This window comes from Chlorocebus sabaeus, chromosome 6 (assembly GCF_047675955.1).
Source record: "Chlorocebus sabaeus isolate Y175 chromosome 6, mChlSab1.0.hap1, whole genome shotgun sequence".
NCBI classification, from domain to species: Eukaryota; Metazoa; Chordata; class Mammalia; order Primates; family Cercopithecidae; genus Chlorocebus; species Chlorocebus sabaeus.
Genome location: NC_132909.1, coordinates 41,431,662 through 41,457,009, shown reverse-complemented (window position 1 = coordinate 41,457,009; position 25,348 = coordinate 41,431,662). Strand labels below are relative to the sequence as shown.

Genomic DNA, 25,348 nt, shown 5'->3' with positions numbered 1-25,348 from the left:
GCTACTCGGGAGGCTGAGGCAGGAGAATGGCGTGAACCCCGGAGGTGGAGCTTGCAGTGAGCCACTGCACTCCAGTCTGGGAGACACAGCGAGACTCTGTCTCAAACAAAAAAAAAAGAAAAACAAAACTGAGGGCATAAACACAAACATGTAAATTTTTGAGTTCTCTATTTCCATCATACAGAATCAGTTGCGAATTTTTCAGATAAAGACATGTTGAGTTAGAAGGGACCTTTAAAATATTAAGGTGTACAATAAACTGAGGATCCTGCAGATTATTTTTTCGGAAGATCTAGAATAAAGTCTGAGTTTCTAAGTTTCTAACAAACTCACCGGTAATGCCAATGATTTTGGCCCAAAAAGACTATTTGTCAAACATCCAGTAAGTGGAAAAGTCTGTGGTTTTTTCTAGTTTTTCTGGCCAGTAAACAAAGAGCTTTCATTTTCAAAAGACAGATAAATGCAAAGAAAACCTAAGAAAGAAGAGCAGCTGCCAGATTAAATGTGATGGTTTACGTACATCAGTTGCATAAAGATTCTTAAAAATATGGCCGGGCGTGGTGGCTCACACCTGTAATCACAGCACTTTGGGAGGCCGAGGCGGGTGGATCATCTGAGCTCAGGAGTTCGAGACCACCTGGCCAATATAGTGAAATCCCGTCTTTACTAAAAATATAAAAAATTAGCTGGGTGTGGTGGCAGGCGCCTGTAATCCCAGCTACTAAGGAGGCTGAAGCAGGAGCATCCCTAGAATCCAGGAGGTGGAGGTTGCAGGGAGCCGAGATTGTGCCATTGCACTCCAGCCTGGGCAAAAGAGCGAAACTCCGTATCAAAAAAAAAAAAAAGAAAAAAAAGAAAAAACAGTTGATAATGTGAATTAGGGAGAAGAAGGTGGCATTTGTGAATGTCAGAAAAAAAGGAAAATTTAGTTTTCTTTTTTTTTTCCAGAGGGAGTTGCGCTCTGTGGCCCAGGCGGGAGTACTAGGCGATCTCGACTCACTGCAAACTCCGCCTCCGGAGATCAAGCGATTCTCCTGCCTCCCAAGTAGCTGCGATTACAGGCGCCCGTCACCACAACTGGCTGATTTTTTGTTTTGTGTTTTTTGAGACGGAGTCTCGCTCTGTTGCCCGGGCTGGAGTACAGTGGTGCAATCTGGGCTCACTGCAACTTCCGCCTCCTGGGTTCAAGACATTCTCCTGCCTCAGCCTCCCGAGTAGCTGAGACTACAGGCACGCACCACCATGCCCAGCTAATTTTTGTATTTTTAGTAGAGACGGGGTTTCACTGTTAGCCAGGCTGGTCTCAAACTCCTCACCTCGTGATCCACCCGCCTCAGCCTCCCAAAGTGCTGGGATTACAGACGTGAGCCACTGTGCCCGGACTGAAAATTTAGTATTTTACTCAAACCCATTAGGCTGTAGGAATAGGGAGTTGGGTGTAGACTTCAGACCCTGCTTGAAACATATGAGAAAAATGCAGAGGAAAATCACTCTTTTGTGGAGTGTGAAAATAATTACGTGGCAGGTAATTAGACTGAGATCGCGCTAATGTCAAGGTTTCTACCTTATAAAAACCTAACTCAAATGTGTATTTTGTAAATTACTACACTGAGGAAAACAAAATTCAGGCTTAAACAACTATAAACTGCCAACTAACCCGAAATTTCCACCTTATATATATATAACCAGGAAATTTCCACCTTAATCATACAAACTAAAAAACTATATAACTGTACCTAACAAATTATTGAATTTGGTTTTCTTCATCATGCACCTTCTAAAAGTCTTTCCTGGCCGAGCGCAGTGGCTCATGCCTGTAATCCTAGCACTTCAGGAGGCCGAGGTGGGCGGACTGCCGAGCTCAGGAGTTGGAGACCAGCCTGGGCAACACTGTGAAATCCAGTCTCTACTGAAATAGAAAAAATTAGCCCAGCATGGTGCTGCGCGCCTGTAGTTCCAAGCTACTCAGGAGGCTGAAGCAGGAGAATCGCTTGAACCCGGAAGAGGGAGGCTGCAGTGACCCCAGATCGCATCACTGCACTCCAGCCTGGACGACAGACCAAGACTCCGTCTCAAAAAAAAAAAAAAAGTCTTTCCTTCATTCTCCATGGACCACGAACTACAAACCATAGCTGGGTGCTCTACAGTCTTAAATTACTCTTTGATTAAATTATTTAATATTTTTGTGGTGACTCATGTGTGTGTGTATATATATATTTTTGAGACAGAGTCTCACTACAATACCCAGGCTGGACTGCAATGGAGTGATCTCGGCTCACTGCATCCTCCGCCTCCTGGGTTCCAGCGATTCTCCTGTCTCAGCCTCCCGAGTAGCTGGGATTACAAGCGCGCGACACCACGCCCAGCTAATTTTTGTATTTTTAGTAAAGACGGGGTTCACCATATTGGCCAGGCTGCTCTCGAACTCCTGACCTGGTCATCCGCCCGCCTTGGCCTCCCAAAATGCTAGGATTAAAGGCGGGACGCCCCGCGCCCGGCCGACTCTCCTAAGTTTCTAATAGACGAAAAAACGGACTGGAAATGCCACGGACCAAAGCTCTTGCTATTCATGAAACTGCATCACCAGTCAGGATTCTCCCGACTACCCTCCCTTGGCCCCAGCACAATCTGGGAGAGCCGCCGCGTTGCGGCTGCGGAGCTGCCCACAGAGGGCTCCAGGCCGGGACACAGTCACTGCGCAGGGAAGAGACAGGACGCCCGGCCCGGCTGTCAGCGCAGCCGCCATCTTACGGCTGAAGGGGACTGAGATCGAGCTGGGCAAGAACTCCGGCCGCGCAGATTGTGGAGCTGATTGCAGGGAGGCCTGAGTCGCGCCACGGCCCCTTCCCCCCCTCAGGATGTCGGACCCGGCACTCACCATTTCTAGGCTTCCGGGGGGTCCTGGCGTCTTTAGCTGTGGATCCCCCAGTACCTGCAGATCACAGGGCCACAGAGGTTCGGCCCCTAGCAGCAGAGGACACAGAGGAGTGAAGACGAAACACGGAGCTCCGACTGCACCCAGAGACAAAGGCCCCGCCACATCCCGGAAGCCGCCCTGTCCGCTCCTGCCGCGTGCCTGATTGGACGGTTTCCAGCCCAGCGTCCCTGATTGGATAACTTCTAAGGTCCTGCCCCCTCAAACCCTGAGTGAAAGAAGATGTGATCAGACGCTGGACTGAATGAGGAGAGTGACAGCCTAGGCTGCAGCCTTTTCAGGCAGGGCTTCCTCCCTGAGCTGAGCAGGTCCACCCCAGAGGGTATTTGCTTTTAACCTTGTGTGTAAGGTCATATGCACTTATAAATAATATACTATATGGCTACTAAAAAATGAAAATAATTGTTTTTAAATTTCAGCTTTTATGACCTTCCTGGCTTCTGGTCCTTTGAGTAGGAAGCATTACAAACATTGAATATTTTATTATTTATTCTCTGTGGGTTTTTTGTTTTGTTTTTTCTTTTTCTTGAGAGGGAGTCTCAGAGCTGTTACCTAGGCTGGAGTGCAGTGGCATGACTGCAGCTCACTGCAGCCTCAGCAATTCAGGCTGGAGCAAGCTGGGACGACTGGCAGGTGCCCCCATGCTCAGCTAATTTGTTATTATATTTTTATTTGTAGAGATGAAGCCTCACTGTGTAGTCCAAACTGGTCTCAAACTCTTGGGCTCAATGAATCCTACAAACTCAGCCTCCCAAAGTACTGGGATTATAGGCATGAACCATCACATTCAGACTGAGTTTTTATTTTTATATCAAATTTTTTTAAAAGCATTGAGGTCCCTTAATAGAAGTCAAGGAAATGTTATGCATATTTTTAAAAAATAAATTAAAAAGCATATGCAAAAAGAGAAAGAAAATTTTAAAAAAACCCTAAATATTATATAGGTAATATTACCAGAAAGAGAAGTTTAGATTTCCTGACTTTTAAGTTGCAGTATGCTAATGGAATATTCTTAGTGGACAGTATTCTATTTTCATAAGAAATTCAAAACCAGATAATTTCCAGGTTTTAGAAACTGATGCAAAACATAAAAATATAGAAAATCTCTAACATGTTCCCATGATATAGTATTACTTGAAACATAAACTGGGCAAACTCCACAAAAGACAATTTAATCTCAAGTTTCAAAATAGGTACATAAGTTCTAATAGAATAATAAATGGAATCCAGAATCGTATTAAATAATGTTGGTATATATATGTATTGTGAGCATAAATGTAACTGAAGATGAAAAATCTGTTATTTTAATTACATAAAAAGGTTAAAAAGTGACCATTCTCTGTGATTTTGAAAGTAGGAGTTGTCTAAACAGATGTGTATTTGCATCTACATTTGCCTACACTTACATTTATATATCTTTTTTTTTTTTTTTTTTGAGACGGAGTCTTGCTCTGTCGGCCAGGCTGGAGTGCGGTGGCACGATCTCGGCTCACTGTAACCTCCGCCTCCCAGGTTCAAGTGATTCTCCTGACTCAGCCTTCTGAGTAGCTGGGACTACAGGCGCATGCTCAGCTAATTTTTTATATTTTTAGTAGAGACGGGGTTTCACCCTGTTAGCCAGGATGGTCTCGATCTCCTGACCTGGTGAACTGCCCACCTCAGCCTCTCAAAGTGCTGGGATTACAGGTTTGAGCCACCACACCCGGCAGCTTTTAAACATTTTAGGAAAGCATGAGACATCAATCAATATGTGTAAGATATATATTGGTTTGATCCAGTAATGCAGGACAACTTGAGGTGGGGGCTTCCAAGTCATAACTAAATAAGAGATAAAAGGCTGGATTCTTTTGAGTCCTTGATAAGCATTCAACTGAATACACAATTTAGTCTGGCTCAGTGAATCTACATATCTAAATTAACAACACTACAGAGGAAGCAATTGGATGTACATCTGTCTCAGGCCAGGCTCAGAGAAATGACTTTTGAGTTCTGTCTGTAGTTTGTTCTCAAGGAATTTCCTTGTTGGCTAACTGTAAAGAAGGTATGTAGCTTTTTTTTTTTTTTTTTTTTTTAATCTTTGTAGCTATCTTATTTAGAAATAAAATGGGAGGCAGGTTTGCCTGACATAGTTCCCAGCCTGACTTTTCTAGTGGCTTAGTAATTTTGGCATCAAGAGATTTATTTTCCTTTAACAACGGAAACCTCTTTCATTATCAAGTGTAGAGGAGAATTTAAAAACTCGTAAACGCAAATATAATTATTGCTACATCTTTCAGAATAGCCCATCCTAAATTTTTTTTTTTTTTTTGAGATGCAGTCTTGCTCTATCGCCCAGGCTGGAGTGCGGTGGCACAATCTCAGCTCACTGCAACCTCCATCCCTTGGGTTCAAGCGATTTCCCTGCCTCAGCCTCCTGAGTAGCTGGAATTACAGGCATGCGCTACCACGCCTGGCTAATTTTTGTATTTTTAGTAGAGATGGGGCTTCCCCATGCTGGCCAGGCTGGTCTCAAACTCCTGACCTCAGGTGATTCACCCGCCTTGACCTCCCAATGTGCTGGGATTATAGGAGTAAGCCACCGCGCCCAGGCCAGAATAGCCCATCCTAATTTAATTATCATTTACTATAGACTTTTTTCATAATTTTATAGTGGATCTTAATGTCGGAGGCATTCAAACCAGAGCAACTCAATCCTGAATAGCAGCTGTGTGAAATATGCTGAAACCTACTTGGCTGCATCCCCAGGTTTGGCATTCTTAGTCACAGGATGAGATAGGAGGTCAGCACAAGATACATTGCACTCAGCAATTTGCCATAATCTCTGTTAGCAGGGTGCAGGAAGAAACAAAGAATCACATATTTAGGTCATGGATACAGAGATATGTCACAAAGCTCCTGTGGTTAGGGTCAAGAAAGAAGCTTCCTATCCCCTAGATGTTGGTCTCAGCAATATATCACAATACCCAAATTATGTGAGACCTAGGAAAAAAGAGTCACATCACCTAGGTGTTGGGTCCAGTGATATTTCACAATTATCCTTTGTAGCAGGTTCTAGTCAAAACAGGAGAGTCACAACACTTAAGTGACAAAGAAAAAAGAATATGTCATAATACCTTTCTGAACAGAGCCCATGCAGGAGACTCATAATACCTATGTGTTGGACCCAGCCATATATATCACAATACAAAATGTATGCAGAGATCAGGCAAAAAAAAAAAAAAAAAAAAAAAAAAGTCACATCTTGGGCAGAACTGAGGCATTAGAGAGTCACATCACCTAGGTTCTGGGTCCATAAATGAAACAATACCCTCTGAGAAAAGAGACTTGGCAGAAGACTCACATCATCTACGTGAAAGGAACAGAGATGTCACAATGCCCTGTGTGTAGGACTCAAAAAAAAAAAAAAAAACCACAAAGATCACATAACCTAAGAGCTGGGCGCAGCTACATATCACAAGCACCCCAGTGGCCAAGGCCAAAGCATGAGAAAAGAGTCACATCACGTAAGTGCTGGGCTAAGTGATATGTTACAATCCAAACTGTGAACACATCCCAGGAAGAAGAGGAGTCACATCATCTAAGTAATGGGCCCAGAGATAATTCAAAGTAACCCCTGTGGAGAGAAACCAGGCAGAAGAATCACATAGCCTGTGTGCTAATCCCAGCGATAAGTCACTCTCTTTTATGGGAGCATGGCCATAGCAGGAAGGAAGAAGGAACACATTATTTAGGTTCTGGGCCCAAATATATGTCACAATCTCTCCTATAGGGAAAAGCCAGGTAAGAAAGTCACATTACATAGATGATGGGTTCACAAATACGTCACCATGCCCACTATGGGCAGGAGGCTCACATTACCTTAGTTTTGGGCCAAACAATATGTCGCAATGCCTGATGAGGAAAATGCTGAGGAAAAATGTAACACGGTTTTGTGTTTAGCTCAGCAGTATGTCAAAATCTACATTGTGAGCAGAATGTAGGTAGAAAAAGAAGCATCACAACAGCTAGGTGCTGGGCCCCGTGATAGGTAACAACTCTTTCTGTGAGCAGCAACCTGGTAGAAAGAGAGTCACATTACCTGGGTGATGGGTGCACAGCTAGATTATAATGCTTTCTGCAAGCAGGACCCAGCAAGGAAAGTTACATCACCTGGATGTTGCATATAGCAATGTCACAATGGCCCATGGAGGCAGGGCACAGGCAGGAGAGTCACAAAACCAGGGTGTGGGGTTCAATGATATGTCACAATGCCCCCCTGTGGACAGTGCTGAGGCAAAAGTACAGAGTCACACCACCTAGGTGTTGGATTCAGCAATGTGTCACAATCCGATCTGTGCACTAGGTACCAGGCAGGAGAGTCAAATCACTCAGGTGCTGGGCAAAGGTATATGTCACAATCACAGTCGCAAAAAAAATGTGCGAATGAACAATCCCACACATCCCATTTCTAAGTATTAGAGTCAACACATTTTGTATGTTGAGTCCAAGTACAGGAGTCACAATCTCAATGGTGGACTGGATACATGCATGAGAGTCTCAGTCTTTGCTGTGGACTATGTGCCTTAGTGGAGTCACAGCCTCACAGATATGCTGGATCTTGGTTTGAGAGTCACCAGCTCACGTGTGAACCCAATCCACATTTGAATCAATTTTCCAACCACCTCCAGGTATGAGATTCAGAACTTCAACAGTGAGCTGTGTTCATATGGAAAGTTGTTCATTTTTACTGTTGGCTGGGTGTGCACATGAGTGTCACAATGTCACCTGCGTGCTAGGCCCTGTTACAGAACTCTCTGTACCACCTGAGGGCTTTATACAATATCCATGATAGTCACAATCTGCTCTGAGACTTTTTTCCTAATATAAACTCATAATGATACCTGTGGACCTAGGCTCATGCATTAGAGTCAACATCTCTCCAATCAGCTGGGTCTAGAGAAGAGTTCTCACCTGCCTATGAGCTGGGTTTAGAAATGAATCACCAGCTTAACTGTTGTCACATGATTACATGACAGTCACAATTTTTACTGTGGACTCCACTCACGTGTGAAATTCAGGATCTCTCCAGTGGGCTCTGTCCATGTGTGAGGATGACAATGCTAACATTTGGTAGGTTGTACATTTCAGAAACAGTCTCACCTGTGTGCTTGGCCCTATGATAACACTCTCTGTACTGTCCAAAGACTTTATACAAAATGTGAAGGAACGGTAATCCTTTGTTCTTACCTAGAGAAAACTCAGGACTCTACCCATTTCTCTAAGTCTAGCTACCAGCACCAGTATCTCTGCTATTGACTGGTTTGTGGTATGAGTATCATCATCGCAACTGTGAACTGGGCTAAAGTGTATGTCACAATCTAACCTGTGAGTAGAAAGCAAACAGGAGAGTAATATCACCTGCATGCTGAGTTGGAAATACGTCACAATTTTTCAGGACAAGGACCAGGCAGGAGAGTCATGTCACCTGGTTGCCTGTCCAGGGTTATGTTACAATTCCTTCTCGAAAGCAAGGCACAGACAACAAAGTCATGTTACTTGGATACTGGGCCTAGCTACGTCACAATTCTCTCTGCAGGCAAGGCCTGGGCATAAGAAACACAGCACCTGGTTGCTGAACCCAGAGATGCAACACAATCTTTCCGTGGGCATGGTACAGATGGAAGAGGAGAGTCACACCTCCAAAGTAACGGATGCACAGATATGTCACAAGGTGCTTCCGATAGACAGGGGCCCAGCAAGAGCTTTTTACCCATTTGGTTTGTCCCAGTGATATGTCATAATACCCACAATACAAGGGGCCCAGGTTAAAGAGGAGAGTAATATCACCTAGATGTAGAGTCCAATGATATGTCACAATCCTCCCCTTTTACAGGGTTCATGTAAAAAAGAAGTTACATCACTTAGGTGATAAACTAAAAGATAAGTCATAATTCCTCTATTAGCAGGACTCATACGAGAGAGTCACATCACCTAGCCATATTTTAATATATACAATACACAATCCACCAACACCTAGGTGAAACAAATTGTGTATACTGAAATATGGTGGGGTCCAATGCCTAGGTGATGTGACTCTCCAGCATGGGCCCTGCCAATAAGAGAATTATGACATATCTTTCTGTTTATCACATAAGTGATGTGACTCTCCTTTTCTACCTGAAACCTGTAGTAGGAAAGGAGAGTCACATTACCAAAGTGCTGGGCCCAGTGATAAATCATAATCCCTGGCCAGGCGCAGTGGCTCACACCTGTAATCCCAGCACTTTGGGAGGCCGAGGCTGGTGGATCACCAGGTCAAGAGAACGAGACCATTCTGGACAACATGGTGAAACCCCGTCTCTACTAAAAATACAAAAATTAGCTGGATATGGTGGCGTGTGCCTGTAGTCCCAGCTACTTGGGAGGCTGAGGCTGGAGAATCACTTGAACCCAGGAGGCAGAGGTTGCAGTGAGCTGAGATCATGCCACTGCACTCCAGCCTGGCAACAGAGCGAGACTCCTTCTCAAAAAAAAAAAAAAAAAAAAAAAAAAAAAAAAAAAAAATCACAATCCTGCCTTGGGCAGAAACCAAGCAATAGACGACAGTCACATCACCTTGTTACTAGGTCAAAAAATATGGCAAAAATATTTTCTGAAAAAAAGGGGCCCACGCAGCAGACTCACCTCATCTAAGAGAGGGCTCCAGAGACATGTCAAAATGCCCTCTGTGGGTAAGGCTCATAAAGAAGAGTCACATAACCTAGGAATTGAGCCTAGTTATATGTCACAATCACCCCAGTGGGCAGGACTGAGGCAAGGAACAAAATTCACATCCCTAATGTGGGCAAGTCTCAGAGAAAAAAGGAGAGTCATATAAATGTCACAATGTCCTCTCTGGACAGGGACCAGGCAGAAAAATCACATAACCTGTGGTCAGGGCCTAGTGATACGTCACCCCCTCTTCTGTGGTCAGGGCCCAGGCAGGAGAGAAGAGTGACATCATGTAGGTGCTTGGCACAGACATATTACAATGTCTCCTAGGGAAAAGTCCATGTAAAAGTGGAGAGTAACATCAAATAGATGGATACAGAAATATGGCAAAATGTCCCCTGAAGCCAGGGTCTAGGTAAGAGATTCATATCATCTGGGTGTCAGACCCAGTAATATGTTACAATAGCCCATTTGGGCATGGCACAGAAAGGAGAAACATATTACCTGGGTGCACGGACCAGTGATATGTCACAATGCCCTCTGTGGCAGCACCAAAGCAAGAGCATAGGGTCACGTGATCTACATGCTGGGTCCAGCAATATGTCACAATCCCATCTGTGTGCTGGGCCCAGGCAGGAGAGTCATATTGCTCGCATTCTGAGCAGAGGTATGTGTCACAATCACACCTGCAGAAAGACCCAGAAATGAGATAAGTAATTCTTCACGTCTTCATTCTAGGTATGAGTGAATACCACTTGAATATTGGGTCTAAGTACACAAGTCACCATCTCAATGTATATGAATTCATGCATACCAGCCTCAATCTATTCTGCAGACTGTGTCTCCTCAGTAAAATAATAGCCTTGGCCAGGCGTGGTGCCTCACACCTGTAATCTGAGCACTTTGGAAGGCTGAGGCAGGTGGATCACCTGAGGTCAGGAGTAGAGACCAGCCTGGCCAACATGTCGAAATCTCATCTCTACTCAAAATAAAAAAATTAGCCAGATGTGGTGCGGGGCACCTATAATCCCAGCTACTCAGGAGGCTGAGGCAGGAGAATCACTTCAACGTGGGAGGTGGAGTGAGCCAAAATATCCTGCCACTGCACTCCAGCCTGGGCAACAAGAGCGAAACTCGGCCTAAAAAAAACCAAAAAAGCAAAACAACAACAAGAAAAAACATAGCCTCACAGGTGTGCTGAATCTTGACCTGAGAGTCACCAATCCACCTGTGGACCAGATTCACCTATAAGAGTCAATTTTGCAATTTTCCACTGCCTCCAGGTGTGACATTCAGAACTTCAGAAGTAGGTTATATTAAGGGATGACAATATTTACTGTTGGCTGGTTGTGCATATGAGTGTCACAATGTCACCTGTGTGCTGGGCCATGTAAGGGCACTCAATGTATTACCCGAGGGCTTTATGAGATATGCAGGAGAGTCGAATCCACTCTGAGATCTTTGTGATCGTATAAGCCCATGATCGTACCTGTGGCCCTAGGCCCAGGTATGAGAGTCAACATCTCTCCAATTGGATGATCCATATAGGAGAGTCCTCACCTGCCTATGGGCTATGTTGAGAAATGAGTCATCATTCCTACTCTGGCGATGTTTGCATATCACAGTGATAATTCCAACTGTGGACTGCATCTGCATGTGAGATTTAGGACCTCATCAGTAAGCTTCGTCTGTACTGAGGTTTCAAGTATAATGATTGGCAGGGTGTTCATTTAAGAAACACAATCTCAGGCTGGGCATGGTGGCTCACGCCTGTAATCTCAACATTTTGGGAGGCTGCGGCAGGCGGATTATGAGGACAGGAGTTTGAGACCAGCCTGACCAACATGGTAAAACCTCATCTCTACTAAAAATACAAAAATTAGCTGGGCGTGCTGGTGCACGCTGGTAATCTCAGCTGCTCAGGAGGCTGAGGCAGGAGAATCACTTGAACCTGGGAGGTGGAGGTTGCCGTGAGCTGAGATCGTGCCACTGTACTCCATCCTGGGTGACAAAGGGAGACTCCGTCTCAAAAAAAAAAAAAAAGATACACAAAATACAATCTCATCTGTGTTTCTGGTTTGTGATGACACTCTCTGTGCCACCTGAGAGCTTTTTTATAATATTTGAGAGAGTGGTAATTCTCTATGACCTTTGCAAAAAAAGAAAACTTAGAATCATGTTTGTTTTCCCAAGCCTAGCTAGGCAAGGTGTACCTCTTTTATTGCCTCGTTCAAGATACGAGAATCATCATAGTAATTCGTGAGCTGGGGCAAAATATATGTGACAAGGGTTGGGTGCAGTGGCTTACGCCTATAATCCCAGCACTTTGGGAGACCAAGGCAGGCGGATCACGAGGTCAGGAGCTAGAGAACATCCTGGCTAACACGATGAAACCCCATCTCTACTAAAAATACAAAAAACTAGCCGGGCATGGTGGCGGACGCCTGTAGTCCCAGTTACTCGGGAGGCTGAGGCAGGAGAATGGCGTGAACCCAGCAGGCGGAGCTTGCAGTGAGCCAAGATCCTGCCACTGCACTCCAGTCTGGGCAACAGAGCGAGATTCTCTCTCAATTAAAAAAAAAAAAAAAAATTACAAATATATATATATGTTACAATGTTACAATTACACCTATGGGCAGGAAGTGAGCAGGAAAGTCACATCACTTGGGGCTGGTCTAGAGATATGTCACAATATTTTTTTAGGGCAAGGACGAGACAGGAGAGTCACATCACCTAGGTGGTTGGCCAGGGATGCCTTAACATCTCTTCCTATAAGATGGGCACAGGCGCCAGGCACGGTGACTCACGCCTGTAATCCCAGCTCTCAGGGAGACAGAGGTGGGAGGATAGCTTGAGCCCAGGAGTTCAAGACCTGCCTGGGCAATATAGCGAGACCCCATTCTCCACAAAAAGGAAGAAAAAAAAAAAAAGATGGGCACAGACAGGCCGGGCGTGGTGGTTCATGCCTGTAATCCCAGCACTTTGGGAGGCCGAGGCGGGCAGATCACCTGAGGTCGGGAGTTCAAGACAGCCTGACCAACATGGAGAAACCTAAAAAAAATACAAAATTAGCCAGGCGTGGTGGCACATGCCTGTAATCCCAGCTACTAGGGAGGCTGCGGCAGGAGAATCGCTTGAACCTGGGAGGCGGAAGTTGCGGTGAGCCAAGACTGTGCCATTGCAGCAACAAGAGTGAAACTCCACCTCAAAAAAAAAAAAAAAAAAGATGGGCACAGGCAGCAAGTTACATCGCCTGGCTGCAGGGCCCAACAATATGTTACAGTGCTCTCTATGAGCAGCACCCTGAGAGGTGACACATATTATCTGGTTGCTGATCCCAGTGATATGTTACAATGTTTTGGCGGGGCATGGTGCATGTAGGTGAGAAAAGTCACATATTATAATTGATAGATGTCAAAATATGTCACAAGGCCCCCTGTGGGCAGGCCCAGGCAGGGGCCTCCCATCCCCTAATGTCAGACCCAGTAATGTGTAACAATACCCAAAATACACAAGGTCCAGGCAAAAGATGAGAGTTACATCATCTAGATGCTGGGTCCAATGATACATCACAATCCTCTTTTGGCAGGGCACAGGCTGAAGAAGAGTCACATCACCTAGGTGATGAATGAAAAGATATGTCATAATACTCTCGTGGCCAGGGCTTATGTAGGAAACTCCTTGGTGATAGACCCAGCTTTATGTCACAATACAAAATGTATGCAGGGGCCAGGTGAGGTGGCTCATGCCTGTAATCTCAGCACTTTGGGAGGCCGAGGTGGGCAGATCACCTAAGGTCGGGAGTTTGTGACCAGCCTGCCCCACATGGAGAAACCCCGTCTCTACTAAAAATACAAAATTAGCCAGGTATGGTGGCACATGCCTATAATCCCAGCTACTTGAGAGGCTGAGGCAGGAAAGTCGCTTGAACCCAGGAGGCGGAGGTTGCGATAAGCCGAGATTGTGCCATTGCACTCCAGCCTGGGCAACAAGAGCAAAACTCCATCTCAAAAAAAAATAATAATAATAATGATAATAATAATTTGCAGGGCCCAGACAAGAGAAGAGTCCCATCATGTAGGTGCTGGGCCCAGTGATAAATCTAAATCTTTTTTTTGTTCAGAGTCCAAGCAGTAGGTCGGGCGCGGTGGCTCAAGCCTGTAATCCCAGCACTTTGGGAGGCCGAGACGGGCGGATCACGAGGTCAGGAGATCGAGACCATCCTGGCTAACACAGTGAAACCCCGTCTCTACTAAAAAATACAAAAAAATAGCCGGGTGAGGTGGCGGGCACCTGTAGTCCCAGCTATAGGGAGGCTGAGGCAGGAGAATGGCGCAAACCCGGGGGCGGAGCTTGCAGTGAGCTGCGATCCGGCCACTGCACTCCAGCCTGGGCGACAGCGCGAGACTCCCTCTCAAAAAAAAAAAAAAAAAAAAAAAAGAGTCCAAGCAGTAGAGAAGTCACATCACCTAAATGCTTTATCCAGCAACATGTCACAATACCCGGAAAGGACAGCCCAGGCAGAAAAGTCACATCACCTAGATGAAAGGCCCAGGGATATTTCCTAGTGCTACCTGTTTGCAGGGCTCAGGAAGAAGACAAGAGTGATATAACGCAGGAGCTGGCAGCACAATCACTACGGTGGGCAGGGCCTAGGCATGAGAGGAGAGTCACATCACATGGGTGCTGGGCCAAGCGATATCTCACATTTCCTATTGTGGACAGATTCAGAAATAAAAAGGAAAGATCTATTATTTAGGTGACTGGCCCAGAGTTATGTCACAATGACCACGTGAACAGGGACCAAGCAAAAGAATCACATCACCTGTGTGCTGGGCCAAGCAATAAGTCACTCTCTTTTCTGTTAGCACAACCCAGGCTCAAAGATATATTACAATCTGACCTATGGACAAAGCCCAGATAAAAGAGGAAAGTCACATAAAATAGTTGATGAGCTTAGAGATATGTTAAAATGTTTTCTGTAAGCATGGTACAGGCAGGAAACTCACATCACTTAGGTGTAAAACCCAGCAACATGTCACAATGTCTTATGTGAGCAGGGCCAAGAAAAAAATACAGTAACATCACTTTGGTGCTGGGTTCACCAATATTTTACAATCTTCCCTGGAGGAAAAACTAAGAAAATAAATAAATAAAATCAGCTATGTGCTGCAAAATGTCGCAAAACTTCCTGTGAGCAGAGACCAGGTAAGACAAGAGTCAAATCACTTGTGTGACTGGTGGTGCAAAGACATCTCGAAATGCCACCCATAGGCAGGGTCCAGGCATAAAAGTTGTATCACTCGGCTGTTGGACCCAGCAATATGTCACAATGGCCCAAGTGGCCAAATCATAGGCAGAAGACTCACATGTCAGTGCAGAGCCTAGCAATATTTCACATTGTCCGCTACAGGCAAAACTTAAAACCAGGGGAGAATCCCATCAGCTAGGTGCTGGGCATAGCAATATGCTACAATGTTCCTGTAAGCAGGGACCACACAGAAGAAGACTGTCACATCACCGGGATGCTGGGCCCAGCGATATGTCAACCATCATTTCTGTAATAAAGACCCACACAGAAAAAAACACATCATCTGTCGCTGGCCACAGCAATATGCCTCAATTTTCCCTGTAGGCACGGTGCAGGCAGAAGAGGAGAGTCACATCCTCTAGGTGATGAATGCAGGGACATGTCACAATGCTCCCTGTAGGAAGGGCCCAGGTAGGAGACTCCCATCCTTTAGGTGTTCAGCTGAGCAGTATGTCACAATACACAAATATGCAGGGCCTAAGAAAAAGATGAGTCACATCACCTTGATGCTAGGTCTCTGTGAGCAGAGACCAGGCAGAAGAAAGTAACATTACTGGCTGGGCGCAGTGGCTCACGCCTATAACCCCAACACTTTGGGAGGCCGAGGAGGGTGGATGACTTGAGGCCAGGAATTCGAGAACAGCCTGGCTAACATGCTGAAACCCCATCTCTACTAAAAATGCAAAAATTACCTGGGCATGGTGGAACATGCCTGTAGTCCCAGCTACTCAAGAGGTTGACGCAGAAGAATCGTTTGAACTTGGGTGGCAGAGGTTGCAGTGAGCCAAGATCACACCATTGCACTCCAGCCTGTGCAACAGAGTGAGACTGTCTCCAGGAAAAAAAAAAAAAAAAAAAAAGTAACATCACCATGGTGATGGGCATCATTGAGTTATGTCATAAAGCTCCAGAGAAAAAGTAGGCAGGGTCCAGAGAAAAAGTGTTACATCCCCTGGGTGTTGAACCAACAACATGTAACTATTATTTACTTATTTATTTATTTATTTATTGACAGGGAGTCTCACTCTCTTGCCCAGGCTGGAGTGTAGTGGCGCATCTCGGCTCTGCAACCTCCATGTCCCAGATTCAAGCAATTCTCCTGTCTCAACCTCCCAAGTCACTGGGACTACAGGCGCACACCACCATGCCCGGCTGCTTTTTGTATTTTTAGTAGAGACAGCATTTCACCATATTGATTAGACTGGTCTTGAACTCCTGACCTCAGGTGATGCACCCACTCTCAGCCTTCCAAAGTTCTGGCATTACAGGCACTAGGCCACTGTGCCCAGCCTTACATGTAACAATTTCTTTTTTCAAGAAAGAGTATTGCTCTGTTGCCCAGGCTGGAGTACAGTGGCGCGATGTCAGCTCAATGCAACCATTGCCTCCTGGATTCAAGCAATTCTCCTGCCTCAGCCTCCCGAGTAGCTGGGATTACAGGCATGCACCACCATGCCCGGCTAATTTTCGTATTTTTTTTAGTAGAGACCAGGTTTCACCATGTTGGCCAGACTGCTCTTGAACTCCTGACCTCAAGTGATCCGACAGCCTCAGCCTCCCAGAGTGCTGGGATTACAGGCGTGAGCCACCGTGCCCAGCCATATGTAACAATTTCTAGTGTGACATATTGTGCCATAATATGACACAACACGTAGGGCACAGGTGGGAGAGTCACATAACATGGGTGCAGGATCCAGTAATATTTTACAACACCCAAAATGTGTGGGGTCCCATAAAAAGAGGAGAGTCATATCACCTAGGTGCTGGGACCAGTGATATATTACAATCACACCTTTGGGCTGGGACCAGACAGGAAACTGAAATCAGTCAGGTGCTGGACAAAGGCGTATGTCACAATCCAACCTGTAGGAAGGTCCAGTAATGAATTAATCCCGTACAGGTCCCAGTTCTAGGTATGAGAGTCACCAAATTCTCTATGTTGCATCTAAGTACACTAGTAACAATTTCACCAATGAACTGAACCTGTGCATAAGAGCTTCCATCTCTTTTGTGAACTGTGTTAGCTCTGGCCCTCAGCCCAGGTATGACAATCAACATGTCCTCAGGAAGGTAGACTTCTCATTGGTTCAGATAGAAAAATTCTCACCTGCCTATGAACTAGATGTAGAAATGAGTCATTATTCAAACTCTTGCATCACGTTCACATATAACAGCCACAATTTTAACTGTGGACTATGTCCATGCATGAGATTCAGGACCTCACCAGTGGGTTCCGTCACTGTGTGAGGGTGACAATTCTAACGATTGGTGGGGTGCGCAAAGAAGAAACACAGTCTCACCTGTTTGCTGAACACTCTCTGTACCACGAGACTTACATACTATTCAAAACAGTGGTAATTAGGCTGGGCACGGTGGCTCACGCCTGTAACCCCAGCACTTTGGGAGGCTGAGGCAGGCGGATCACCTGAGGTCGGGAGTTCTAGACCAGCCTGACCAACACTGACAAACCCCGTCTCTACTCAGAATACAAAATTAGCTGGGCGTGGTGGCACATGCCTGTAATCCCAGCTACTCGAGAGACTGAGGCAGGAGAATCGCTTGAACCAAGGAGGCAGAGGTTGCAGTGAGCCAAGATCTCACCATTGCACTCCAGCCTGGGCAACAAGGGAGAAATCCTGTCTCAAAAAAAAAAAAAGTGGTAATTCTCGGCTGGGCATGGTAGCTCACGCCTGTAATCCCAACACTTTGGGAGGCCAAGGTGGGTGGATCACTTAAGGTCAGGAGTTTAAGAGCAGCCTGGCCAACATGGCAAAATCCTATCTCTACTAAAAATACAAAAATTACCCAGGAGGCGGAGGTTGCAGTGAGCCGAGACTGTACCACTACACTCCAGCCCGGGAAACATGAACGAAACTCCTTTAAAAAAAAAAAAATTCTCTGTGACCTTTGTACAAGAAAGAGACCCAGGATAATACTCATAACCCTAAGTCTAGCTATAAGAGGCAGCATCTATCCTATTGGCTGGTTGAAGGTAGAAGAGTCATAATTGCACCTGTGAACTGGGCCAAGCTATATTTCACAATTCCACCTGTGAATAGGGAGAGAGAAGAGTCGCATCACCTGGGTTTGGGGCCAGGAATATGTCACAGTCTTTTCTGAGGGCAGAGACCAGAAAGGAGTGTCACATCACCTGAATATTTAGCCAGGAATATGTTACAACCTTCTCCTGAAAGCAGGACACAGGCAGCAGTCACATCACCTGGGTGCTGAGCCCAGCAATGGATAACAATGCTCTCTATGGTCCACGCCCAGGCAGGAGAGACACATTACCTGGTACCTGAGCCTAGTGATAAGTCACAATTTTTCCTGTAGGCAGAATGCAGGCAAAAATGGAGAGTCACTTTCCTAGGTGACTGATACAGAGATATGTCACAAGGCCCTCTATAGAAAGAGCCTGGGCAGGGCCAGGCACATTGGCTCACACCTGTAATCCCAGCACTTTGGGAGGCCGAGGCAGGCGGATCACGAGGTCAGGAGTTCAGACCAGCCTGGCCAACATGGCAAAACCCCGTTTCCACTAAAAATACAAAAATTAGCTGGGCGTGGTGGCAGATACCTGTAATCCCAGTACCTCAGGAGGCTGAGGCAGGAGAATCGTTTGAACCTGGGAGGCAGAAGTTGCAGTGAGCTGAGATTGTAGCACTGCACTCCAGCCTGGGCAACAGGGCGAGACTCTGTCTCAAATGAAAAAAAAAAAAAAAAAAAAAGGAAAAAGAAAGGGCCTGGGAAGGAGCTTCCTATTTTATAGGTGTTAGACCTAGTAACATGTCCTAACATCCAAAATATTCAGGGACTAGGGAAAAAAGGAGAGTCACATAACCTGAATGCAGGGCTTACCAATATGTCACAATGCACCCTGTGGGCAGTGCCAAGGCAAGAAAAAAGACTCCCATCATCTCAGTGAAAGGCCCAGCTATGTGTCACAATGCCACCTGTGGGCATCAACAAAGCTAGAAAAAAGTCACATCTTCAAGGTGCAAAGTCAAGCGATATGTCACAACCTCCATCTGTGGGCTGGGTGAAGGCACCGAGAGTCAAATCACTAAGGTGCTTAGTAGATGCATACAATCTTACCTGCAGGAAAATCCAGGAATGTGATTAGAAATTCCACACATGTCCAGGTTCCAGGTATGAAAGTCAACACCTCCTGTATGTTGGGTCTAAGTACATGAGTCACAATCTCAATGGTTGACAGAAGTATTGCAAGAGAGCCACAATTCTGTCTGCAGACTGTGCCTTTCAGTGCAGTCACAGCCTCACATGTGTACTGAATCTTGGTCTGAGAGTAACCAACCCACTTATGGACCAGGCCCACATATGAGAGTCAATTGTCCAACTTTTGAGAGCCTCCGAGTGCGAGATTCAGAAATGTTCGTAAGAGGCCGGGCGCGGTGGCTCACGCCTGTAATCCCAGGGCTTTTGGGAGGCCGAGGCGGGCGGATCACCTGAGGTCCGGAGTTCGAGAGCAGCCTGGCGAACATGGTGAAACCCCATCTCTAGGAAAAGTAAAAATAAAAATAAAAAATAAAAATAAAAAAATAAAAATTAGCCGGGCCTGGTGGTGCACACCTGTAATCCCAGCTACTCGTAAGGCTGAGGCAGGAGAATCGCTTGAATCCGGAGGCGGAGGTTGCAGAGAGCCGAGATCAGGCCACTACACTCCAGCCTGGGCGACAGAGCAAGATTCCCTCTCCAAAAAAAAAGAAACAGAAACTGAAGACTCCAGGGCCGCAGCCCCTCCTGCGCACACACCAATTCGGGATTCTGCCCCGATGACCCGTCCGGCATCCCTGAACAATCTGGGAAATACTCGGGGCTGCCGGTGCAGACTTGACCAAAGAGATCCAGACAGGGTACCGTGCAGGAACGGGGCAGGACGATGGAGTCTCGGCTGCAGGTCCAGCCGCCATCTTGCGGCCAAAGGGGCCTGGGGCGGAGCTGCGCCAGTGACCAGGACTCAAGGAGCGGACTGTGAGGGGGCCGGTCCCGCCAGTTTCACTGCCCGCTCTCCCCTCTCGGGATGCGTAACCCCACGCACTCACCATTTCCCAGCCTCCAGGATGTCCGGGCATCTTAGCTGTGCGTCTCCCAGGACCTGCAGATCACAGGGTAACGGAGGCTGCGACAAAGTCACCGGGGGTTCCCGAGGCGGAGGACGCGGAAAAGCAGAGACGGATCCCAAACTCTGGCGGGAGCGGGAGACAAAGGCCCCGCCAAAAGCCGGAAACCACAGCCCTCTCTAACCGCGCGTCTGATTGGGTGGTTCCCACGCCAGCGCCACTGATTGGATAAAGCTCCGGGACCCACCAGGTCCCTCCAGGACCCACCCTCCCTGGCGTTAGCGCATTTTATGGACAGGGAAATAGGCTCAAGTGGGCGGGGTCACGTGCCCAGGGAATTACACGTAATTAACAAGTGAGCTGAGCCTTGAAATGCACTTTCTCTTTTCCTTACCTGGGTCAGCTTGTATAATGCATGTTAGTAGCTACTTAAGGGTAAGAAACAGAACATTTTGATACCCTTTAAACAACTTTTTAATCGTTTTGATAATGCAGGAAAGACCCTCATGCCATCCCTGAGGTCCTTTTTCACCATGCTGTACCATACTGCTGTACACATCTTGGGATGACCATTAGGAATGGGGAAGCAGGCCGGGCGCGGTGGCTCAAGCCTGTAATCCCAGCACTTTGGGAGGCCGAGACGGGCGGATCACGAGGTCAGGAGATCGAGACCATCCTGGCTAACACGGTGAAACCCCGTCTCTACTAAAAAAAAAATACGAAAAAACTAGCCGGGCGAGATGGCGGGCGCCTGTAGACTCAGCTACTCGGGAGGCTGAGCCAGGAGAATGGCGTGAACCCGGGAGGCGGAGCTTGCAGTGAGCTGAGATCTGGCCACTGCACTCCAGCCTGGGTGGCAGAGCGAGACAACGTCTCAAAAAAAAAAAAAAAAAAAAAGGAATGGGGAAGCAGGGGAGCTGGGGATAGATAAACATGAATTACGTTGCCTAAATTTGCTCATTTTAGAAAAACATCTAAACCAATCTGTGTGAAGTGACTATTTTTAGGGTAATTGTGCCCTGACTGTGCTGCATCTCAATCGGACTTCTCTTTTTTAAAATTATTGAATTACTGTCATTAACGGGGTTATTTCACTTTCTATTGGAAAATCGCCAATTGTCCTCTGTAGGTGTCCTGAGGTGATTTGCTAGTTTAGACCCTGGAGGTAGGGTAAGAAAATACTTGAGCTACATCAGAACACTTAACTGGAGAATATATAGGAATTCCTTAATAATATCTAACAGTTTTCTCAATACCCATTATATTTAATAGTGATAGCTAGGAGGGCAGAGAGGGGCAACGGATGACGCAACCTTAGAAGTTCACTTTTGTTATAAGTTTATTTGTTTTGTTTTGGTTTTGGAGATGAGAACAGTGGCACAATCACAAATCATGTTTTGGTTGTAATAGTTTTTTAAATTTTTATTTATTTATTTATTTATTTTTGAGACGGAGTTTCACTCTGCCGCCCAGGCTGGAGTGCAATGGCGCAATCTCAGGTCACTGCAACTTCTGCCTCCCGGGCTCAAGTGATTCTCCTCCCCCAGCCTCCCGAGTAGCTGGGATTACAGGCACAAGCCACCACGCCTGGCTAATTTTTGTATTTTTAGTAGAGACGGGTTTTTACCATATTAACCAGGCTGGTCTCCTGACCTCGTGATTCACCCGCCTCGGCCTCCCAAAGTGCTGGGAATACAGGAGTGAGCAACCGCCTCCGGCCAATTTATTTTTATTTTATATTTATTTTTTGAGATGGAGTTTCACTCTTGATGCCCAGGCTGGGGTGCAATGGCGCGATCTCGGCTCACTGCAACCTCTGCCTCCCTGATTAAAGTGACACTCTTGCCTCAGCTCCCAAGTAGCTGGGATTACAGGCACATGCAACCACGCGCGGCTAATTTTTTGTATTTTTGGTAGAGACGGATTTCACCATGTTGGCCAAGCTGGTCTCCAATTTCTGACCTTAGGTGATCCGTCCGCCTTGGCCTCCCAATGTGCTGGGATTATAGGCGTGAGCCACCGCACCAGGCCTGTAACAGCTTTTTATAAAATATTTTTGTCTGGGTGTAGTGGCTCATGTCTGTAATGCAAACACTTTCAGAGGTCATGGTAGAATGCTTGCTTAAACCCAGGAGTTGAAGATCTGTCTGGGCAACATAGTGAGACTCAGTCTCTACAAAACATTGTGAAAATTAACAGGGGCCGGGCGCGGTGGTTCATGACTGTAATCCCAGTACTTTGGGAGACCAAGATGGGCATATCACAAGTTCAGGAGTTCGAGACCAGCCTGGCCAATATGGTGAAACCCCGTCTCTACTGAAAATACAACAAATTAGACGGGCGTGGTGGCGGGTGCCTGTAGTTCCAGCTACTCAGTAGGCTGAGGCAGGAGGATTGCTTGAACCCAGGAGGCGGAGGTTGCAGTGAGCCGAGATCGGGCCACTGCATTCCAACCTGGGTGACAGAGTAAGACTCTGTTTCAAAAAAAAAAAAAAAAATTAGCCGAGTGCGCTGTTGCATGCATGCCTGTAGTCCCAGCTATTCAAGAAGCTGAGGTGGAAGAATCACTTGAGCCTAAGCAGTTGAGGCTGCAGTGACCTATAATTTAGCCACTGCACTCCAGCCTGGGTGACAGAGTGTGAACTGTATGGGTGTGTATACACACACACTCATACCCACACACATACGCACACACACATATATAAAATAAAAATAGTATGTATATTTAAAAAAATTCGGCCAGGTGCAGTGGCTCATGCCTGTAATCCCAGCACTTTGGAAGGCTGAGGCGGGTGGATCACGAGGTCAGGAGATCGAGACCATGCTGGCTAACACGGTGAAACCCCGTCTCTACTAAAAATACAAAAAACTAGTCGGGCGTGGTGGCAGACGCCTGTGGTCCTAGCTACTCTGGAGGCTGAGGCAGGAGAATGGCGTGAACCCGGGAGGCGGAGCTTGCAGTGAGCCGAGATTGCACCACTGCCCTCCAGCCTGGGCGACAGAGCGAGACTCCGTCTCAAAAAAATTAAAAAAATAAAAATGATAAAAATAAATAAATAAATTCAAGCACAGAAGAAAAGTGAAGGACCATGGTTTGGGATGTGAGGAAATGTGAGTGTGGCTCCTGCTGCTCAATGAGACTTGGTTTTCCATCTTGAAGAACTGCCCATCCACATTGAAACCACAACTCAATTCTCACGTGAAACTGCTCAAGTACCACTATTTACCTTTTTTGTTGTTGTTGTTTTGTTTTTTTTGGAGACAGAGTCTCGCTCTGTTGCGCAGGCTGGAGTGCAGTGGCAGCCCACCTATGCGGAAGGCTGAGGCAGGAGCATCGCTGGAACCCAGGAGGCAGAGGCTGCGGTGAGCAGAGATCGCCTCATTGCACTTCAGCCTGGGCAACAAAAGCGAAACTCCGTGTAAAAAAACAAAAAAGAAAAGAAAAGAAAGAGACAGAAAGAGAGAAAGAGAGGGAGGGAGGGAGGGAGGGAGGGAGGGAGGAAGGAAGAAAGGAAGGAAGGAAGGAAGGAAGGAAGGAAGGAAGGAAGGAAGGAAGGAAGGAAGGAAGGAAGGAAGGAAAGGAATTTTTCACGAAAGAGAAGAAAAGGATTTCACATCTAAAGAATTTGTTTCCTTTATAAAACAACAGCCCCTTGTCATTTGAGTTGTCCAGAGATGTCTGAAAGCACGAATACGCTTAAGAATAAATGGATCTCTCAGGTGACAAAGAGGCACAGTGGTAACTAAATATAATCTATTCTCCACTCTCAAAAAGCAGTTTTAACTGTGTGAACCATATTCACTGGACAAGGCCAGAGAAAAGCGTCTGTAGGACAATACAGCAATGAGGCTGCAAATCAAACTGGGGGCGAGAAGGATGCAGGAGGCTTCCATGGCCAAGACACCGGTGGCTATCCTTGGGTGTCACTCAAAACTTCAAGGTAGGCGGGGCGCCGTGGCTCATGCCAGCACTTTGGGAGGCCGAGACGGGTGGATCACAAGGTCAGGAGTTCCAGACCAGCCTGACCGACATGGTGAAACCCCGTCTCTACCAAAAATGTAAAAAATTAGCTGGGTGTGGTGGCATGCGCTTGTAATCCCAGCTACTCGAGAGGCTGAGGCAGGAGAAGCGCTAGAACCGGGACCCGGGAGGCAGAGGTAGCAGTGGGCGAGATCGCGCCACTGCACTCCAGCCACAGCTACAGAGCAAGACTCTGTCTCAAAAAAACAAAAACAAACTTCAAGGTGGAGACGCGTGGCGCAGGCGCAGGCGCAGAGCTAGGTGGCAAGGGCAGTGCGGCCGTGGAGACAAGGCCAGCGGCCGGGCGCGCAGGGCTTGGGGCGCGGCGGGAGGGAGAAGGGCCGGCCCAGCACAGCGTCCGGGAACACTAAGACTTGAGTAGCGCGGCCCGCCACTTTGGGTGGGCTGGAAAGACCACTCGGCCCTTCCGCCCGCGCTCCGGCACTCCGCACTCCGGCCCTTCGGCAGTCTTTGAGCTATGCCTAGGGTCGGCCGGGCGGGCCCCGGGGGACTGATTGGCATTTTTTACCATCTACAGAAACTCATTGTAAGCCGGGCGCAGTGGCTCACGCCTGTAATCCTAGCCCTTAGGGAGGCCGAGATAGGCAGATTGCCTGAGCTCAGGAGTTCGAGAGCAGCCTTGGCAAAATGGTGAAACCCCCTCTCTACTAAAATACAAAAAAAAAATCAGCCGGGCATGGTGGCGCGCACCTGTAATACCAGCTACTCGGGAGGCTGAGGCAGGACCCCAGCTTGAACCCAGGAGGCGGAGGTAGCGGTGAGCCCAGAGTGCGCCATCGCAATCCAGCTTGGAAAACAAGAGTGAAACTCCATTTCAAAAAAGAAGAAGAAGAAGAAGAAGGACGGGTGCAGTGGCTCACGGCTGTAATCCCAGTACTTTGGGAGGCCGAGGCAAGCGGATCACAAGGTCAGGAGTTTGAGACCAGCCTGGCCAACATGGTGAAACCCCGTCACTACTAAAAATACAAAAATTATCGAGGCGGGGTGGTGGGAGCCTGTAATCCCAGCTACTCGGAAGACTGAGGCAGGAAAATCGCTTGAAATAGGAAGGCAGAGGTTGCAGTGAGTCGAGATTGCACCACTGCACTCCAGCCTCGGCAAGAAGAGTGAAACTCCGTCTCAAAACAAAACAAAACAAAACAAGCTGGGCATGGTGGCTCACAACTGTAACCCCAGCACTTTGGGAGGCCCAGGCGGGCGGATCATGAGGTCAAGAGATCCAGACTATCCTGCCCAACATGGCGAAACCCCGTTTCTACTAAAAATACAAAAATTACCCGGGTGTGGTA

General features: G+C 46.9%; 2 protein-coding genes across 7 annotated transcripts in view; one reads left to right on the top strand and one right to left on the bottom strand.

Moving 5' to 3' along the window:
• Nucleotides 1–20,208, bottom strand: part of ZNF43 (zinc finger protein 43) — a 39,235-nt gene extending 19,027 nt beyond the window's left edge. For 2 of the 6 annotated variants that reach the window (XM_037995097.2, XM_073016734.1), the window contains exon 1: nucleotides 20,000–20,208. In XM_037995097.2, coding sequence (XP_037851025.1) covers nucleotides 20,000–20,029 — 30 coding nt within the window. In that variant the 5' untranslated portion in view covers nucleotides 20,030–20,208. Of the gene's footprint in view, nucleotides 1–2,878; nucleotides 3,103–10,129; nucleotides 14,006–19,031; nucleotides 19,118–19,999 lie in introns of those variants that run through there. The other 4 variants (XM_073016732.1, XM_073016731.1, XM_073016735.1 and 1 more) reach the window with 4 other exon arrangements.
• Nucleotides 1–25,348, top strand: part of LOC103234264 (uncharacterized) — a 322,907-nt gene that overhangs the window by 264,023 nt on the left and 33,536 nt on the right. The gene's annotated exons all lie outside the window — the stretch shown is intronic.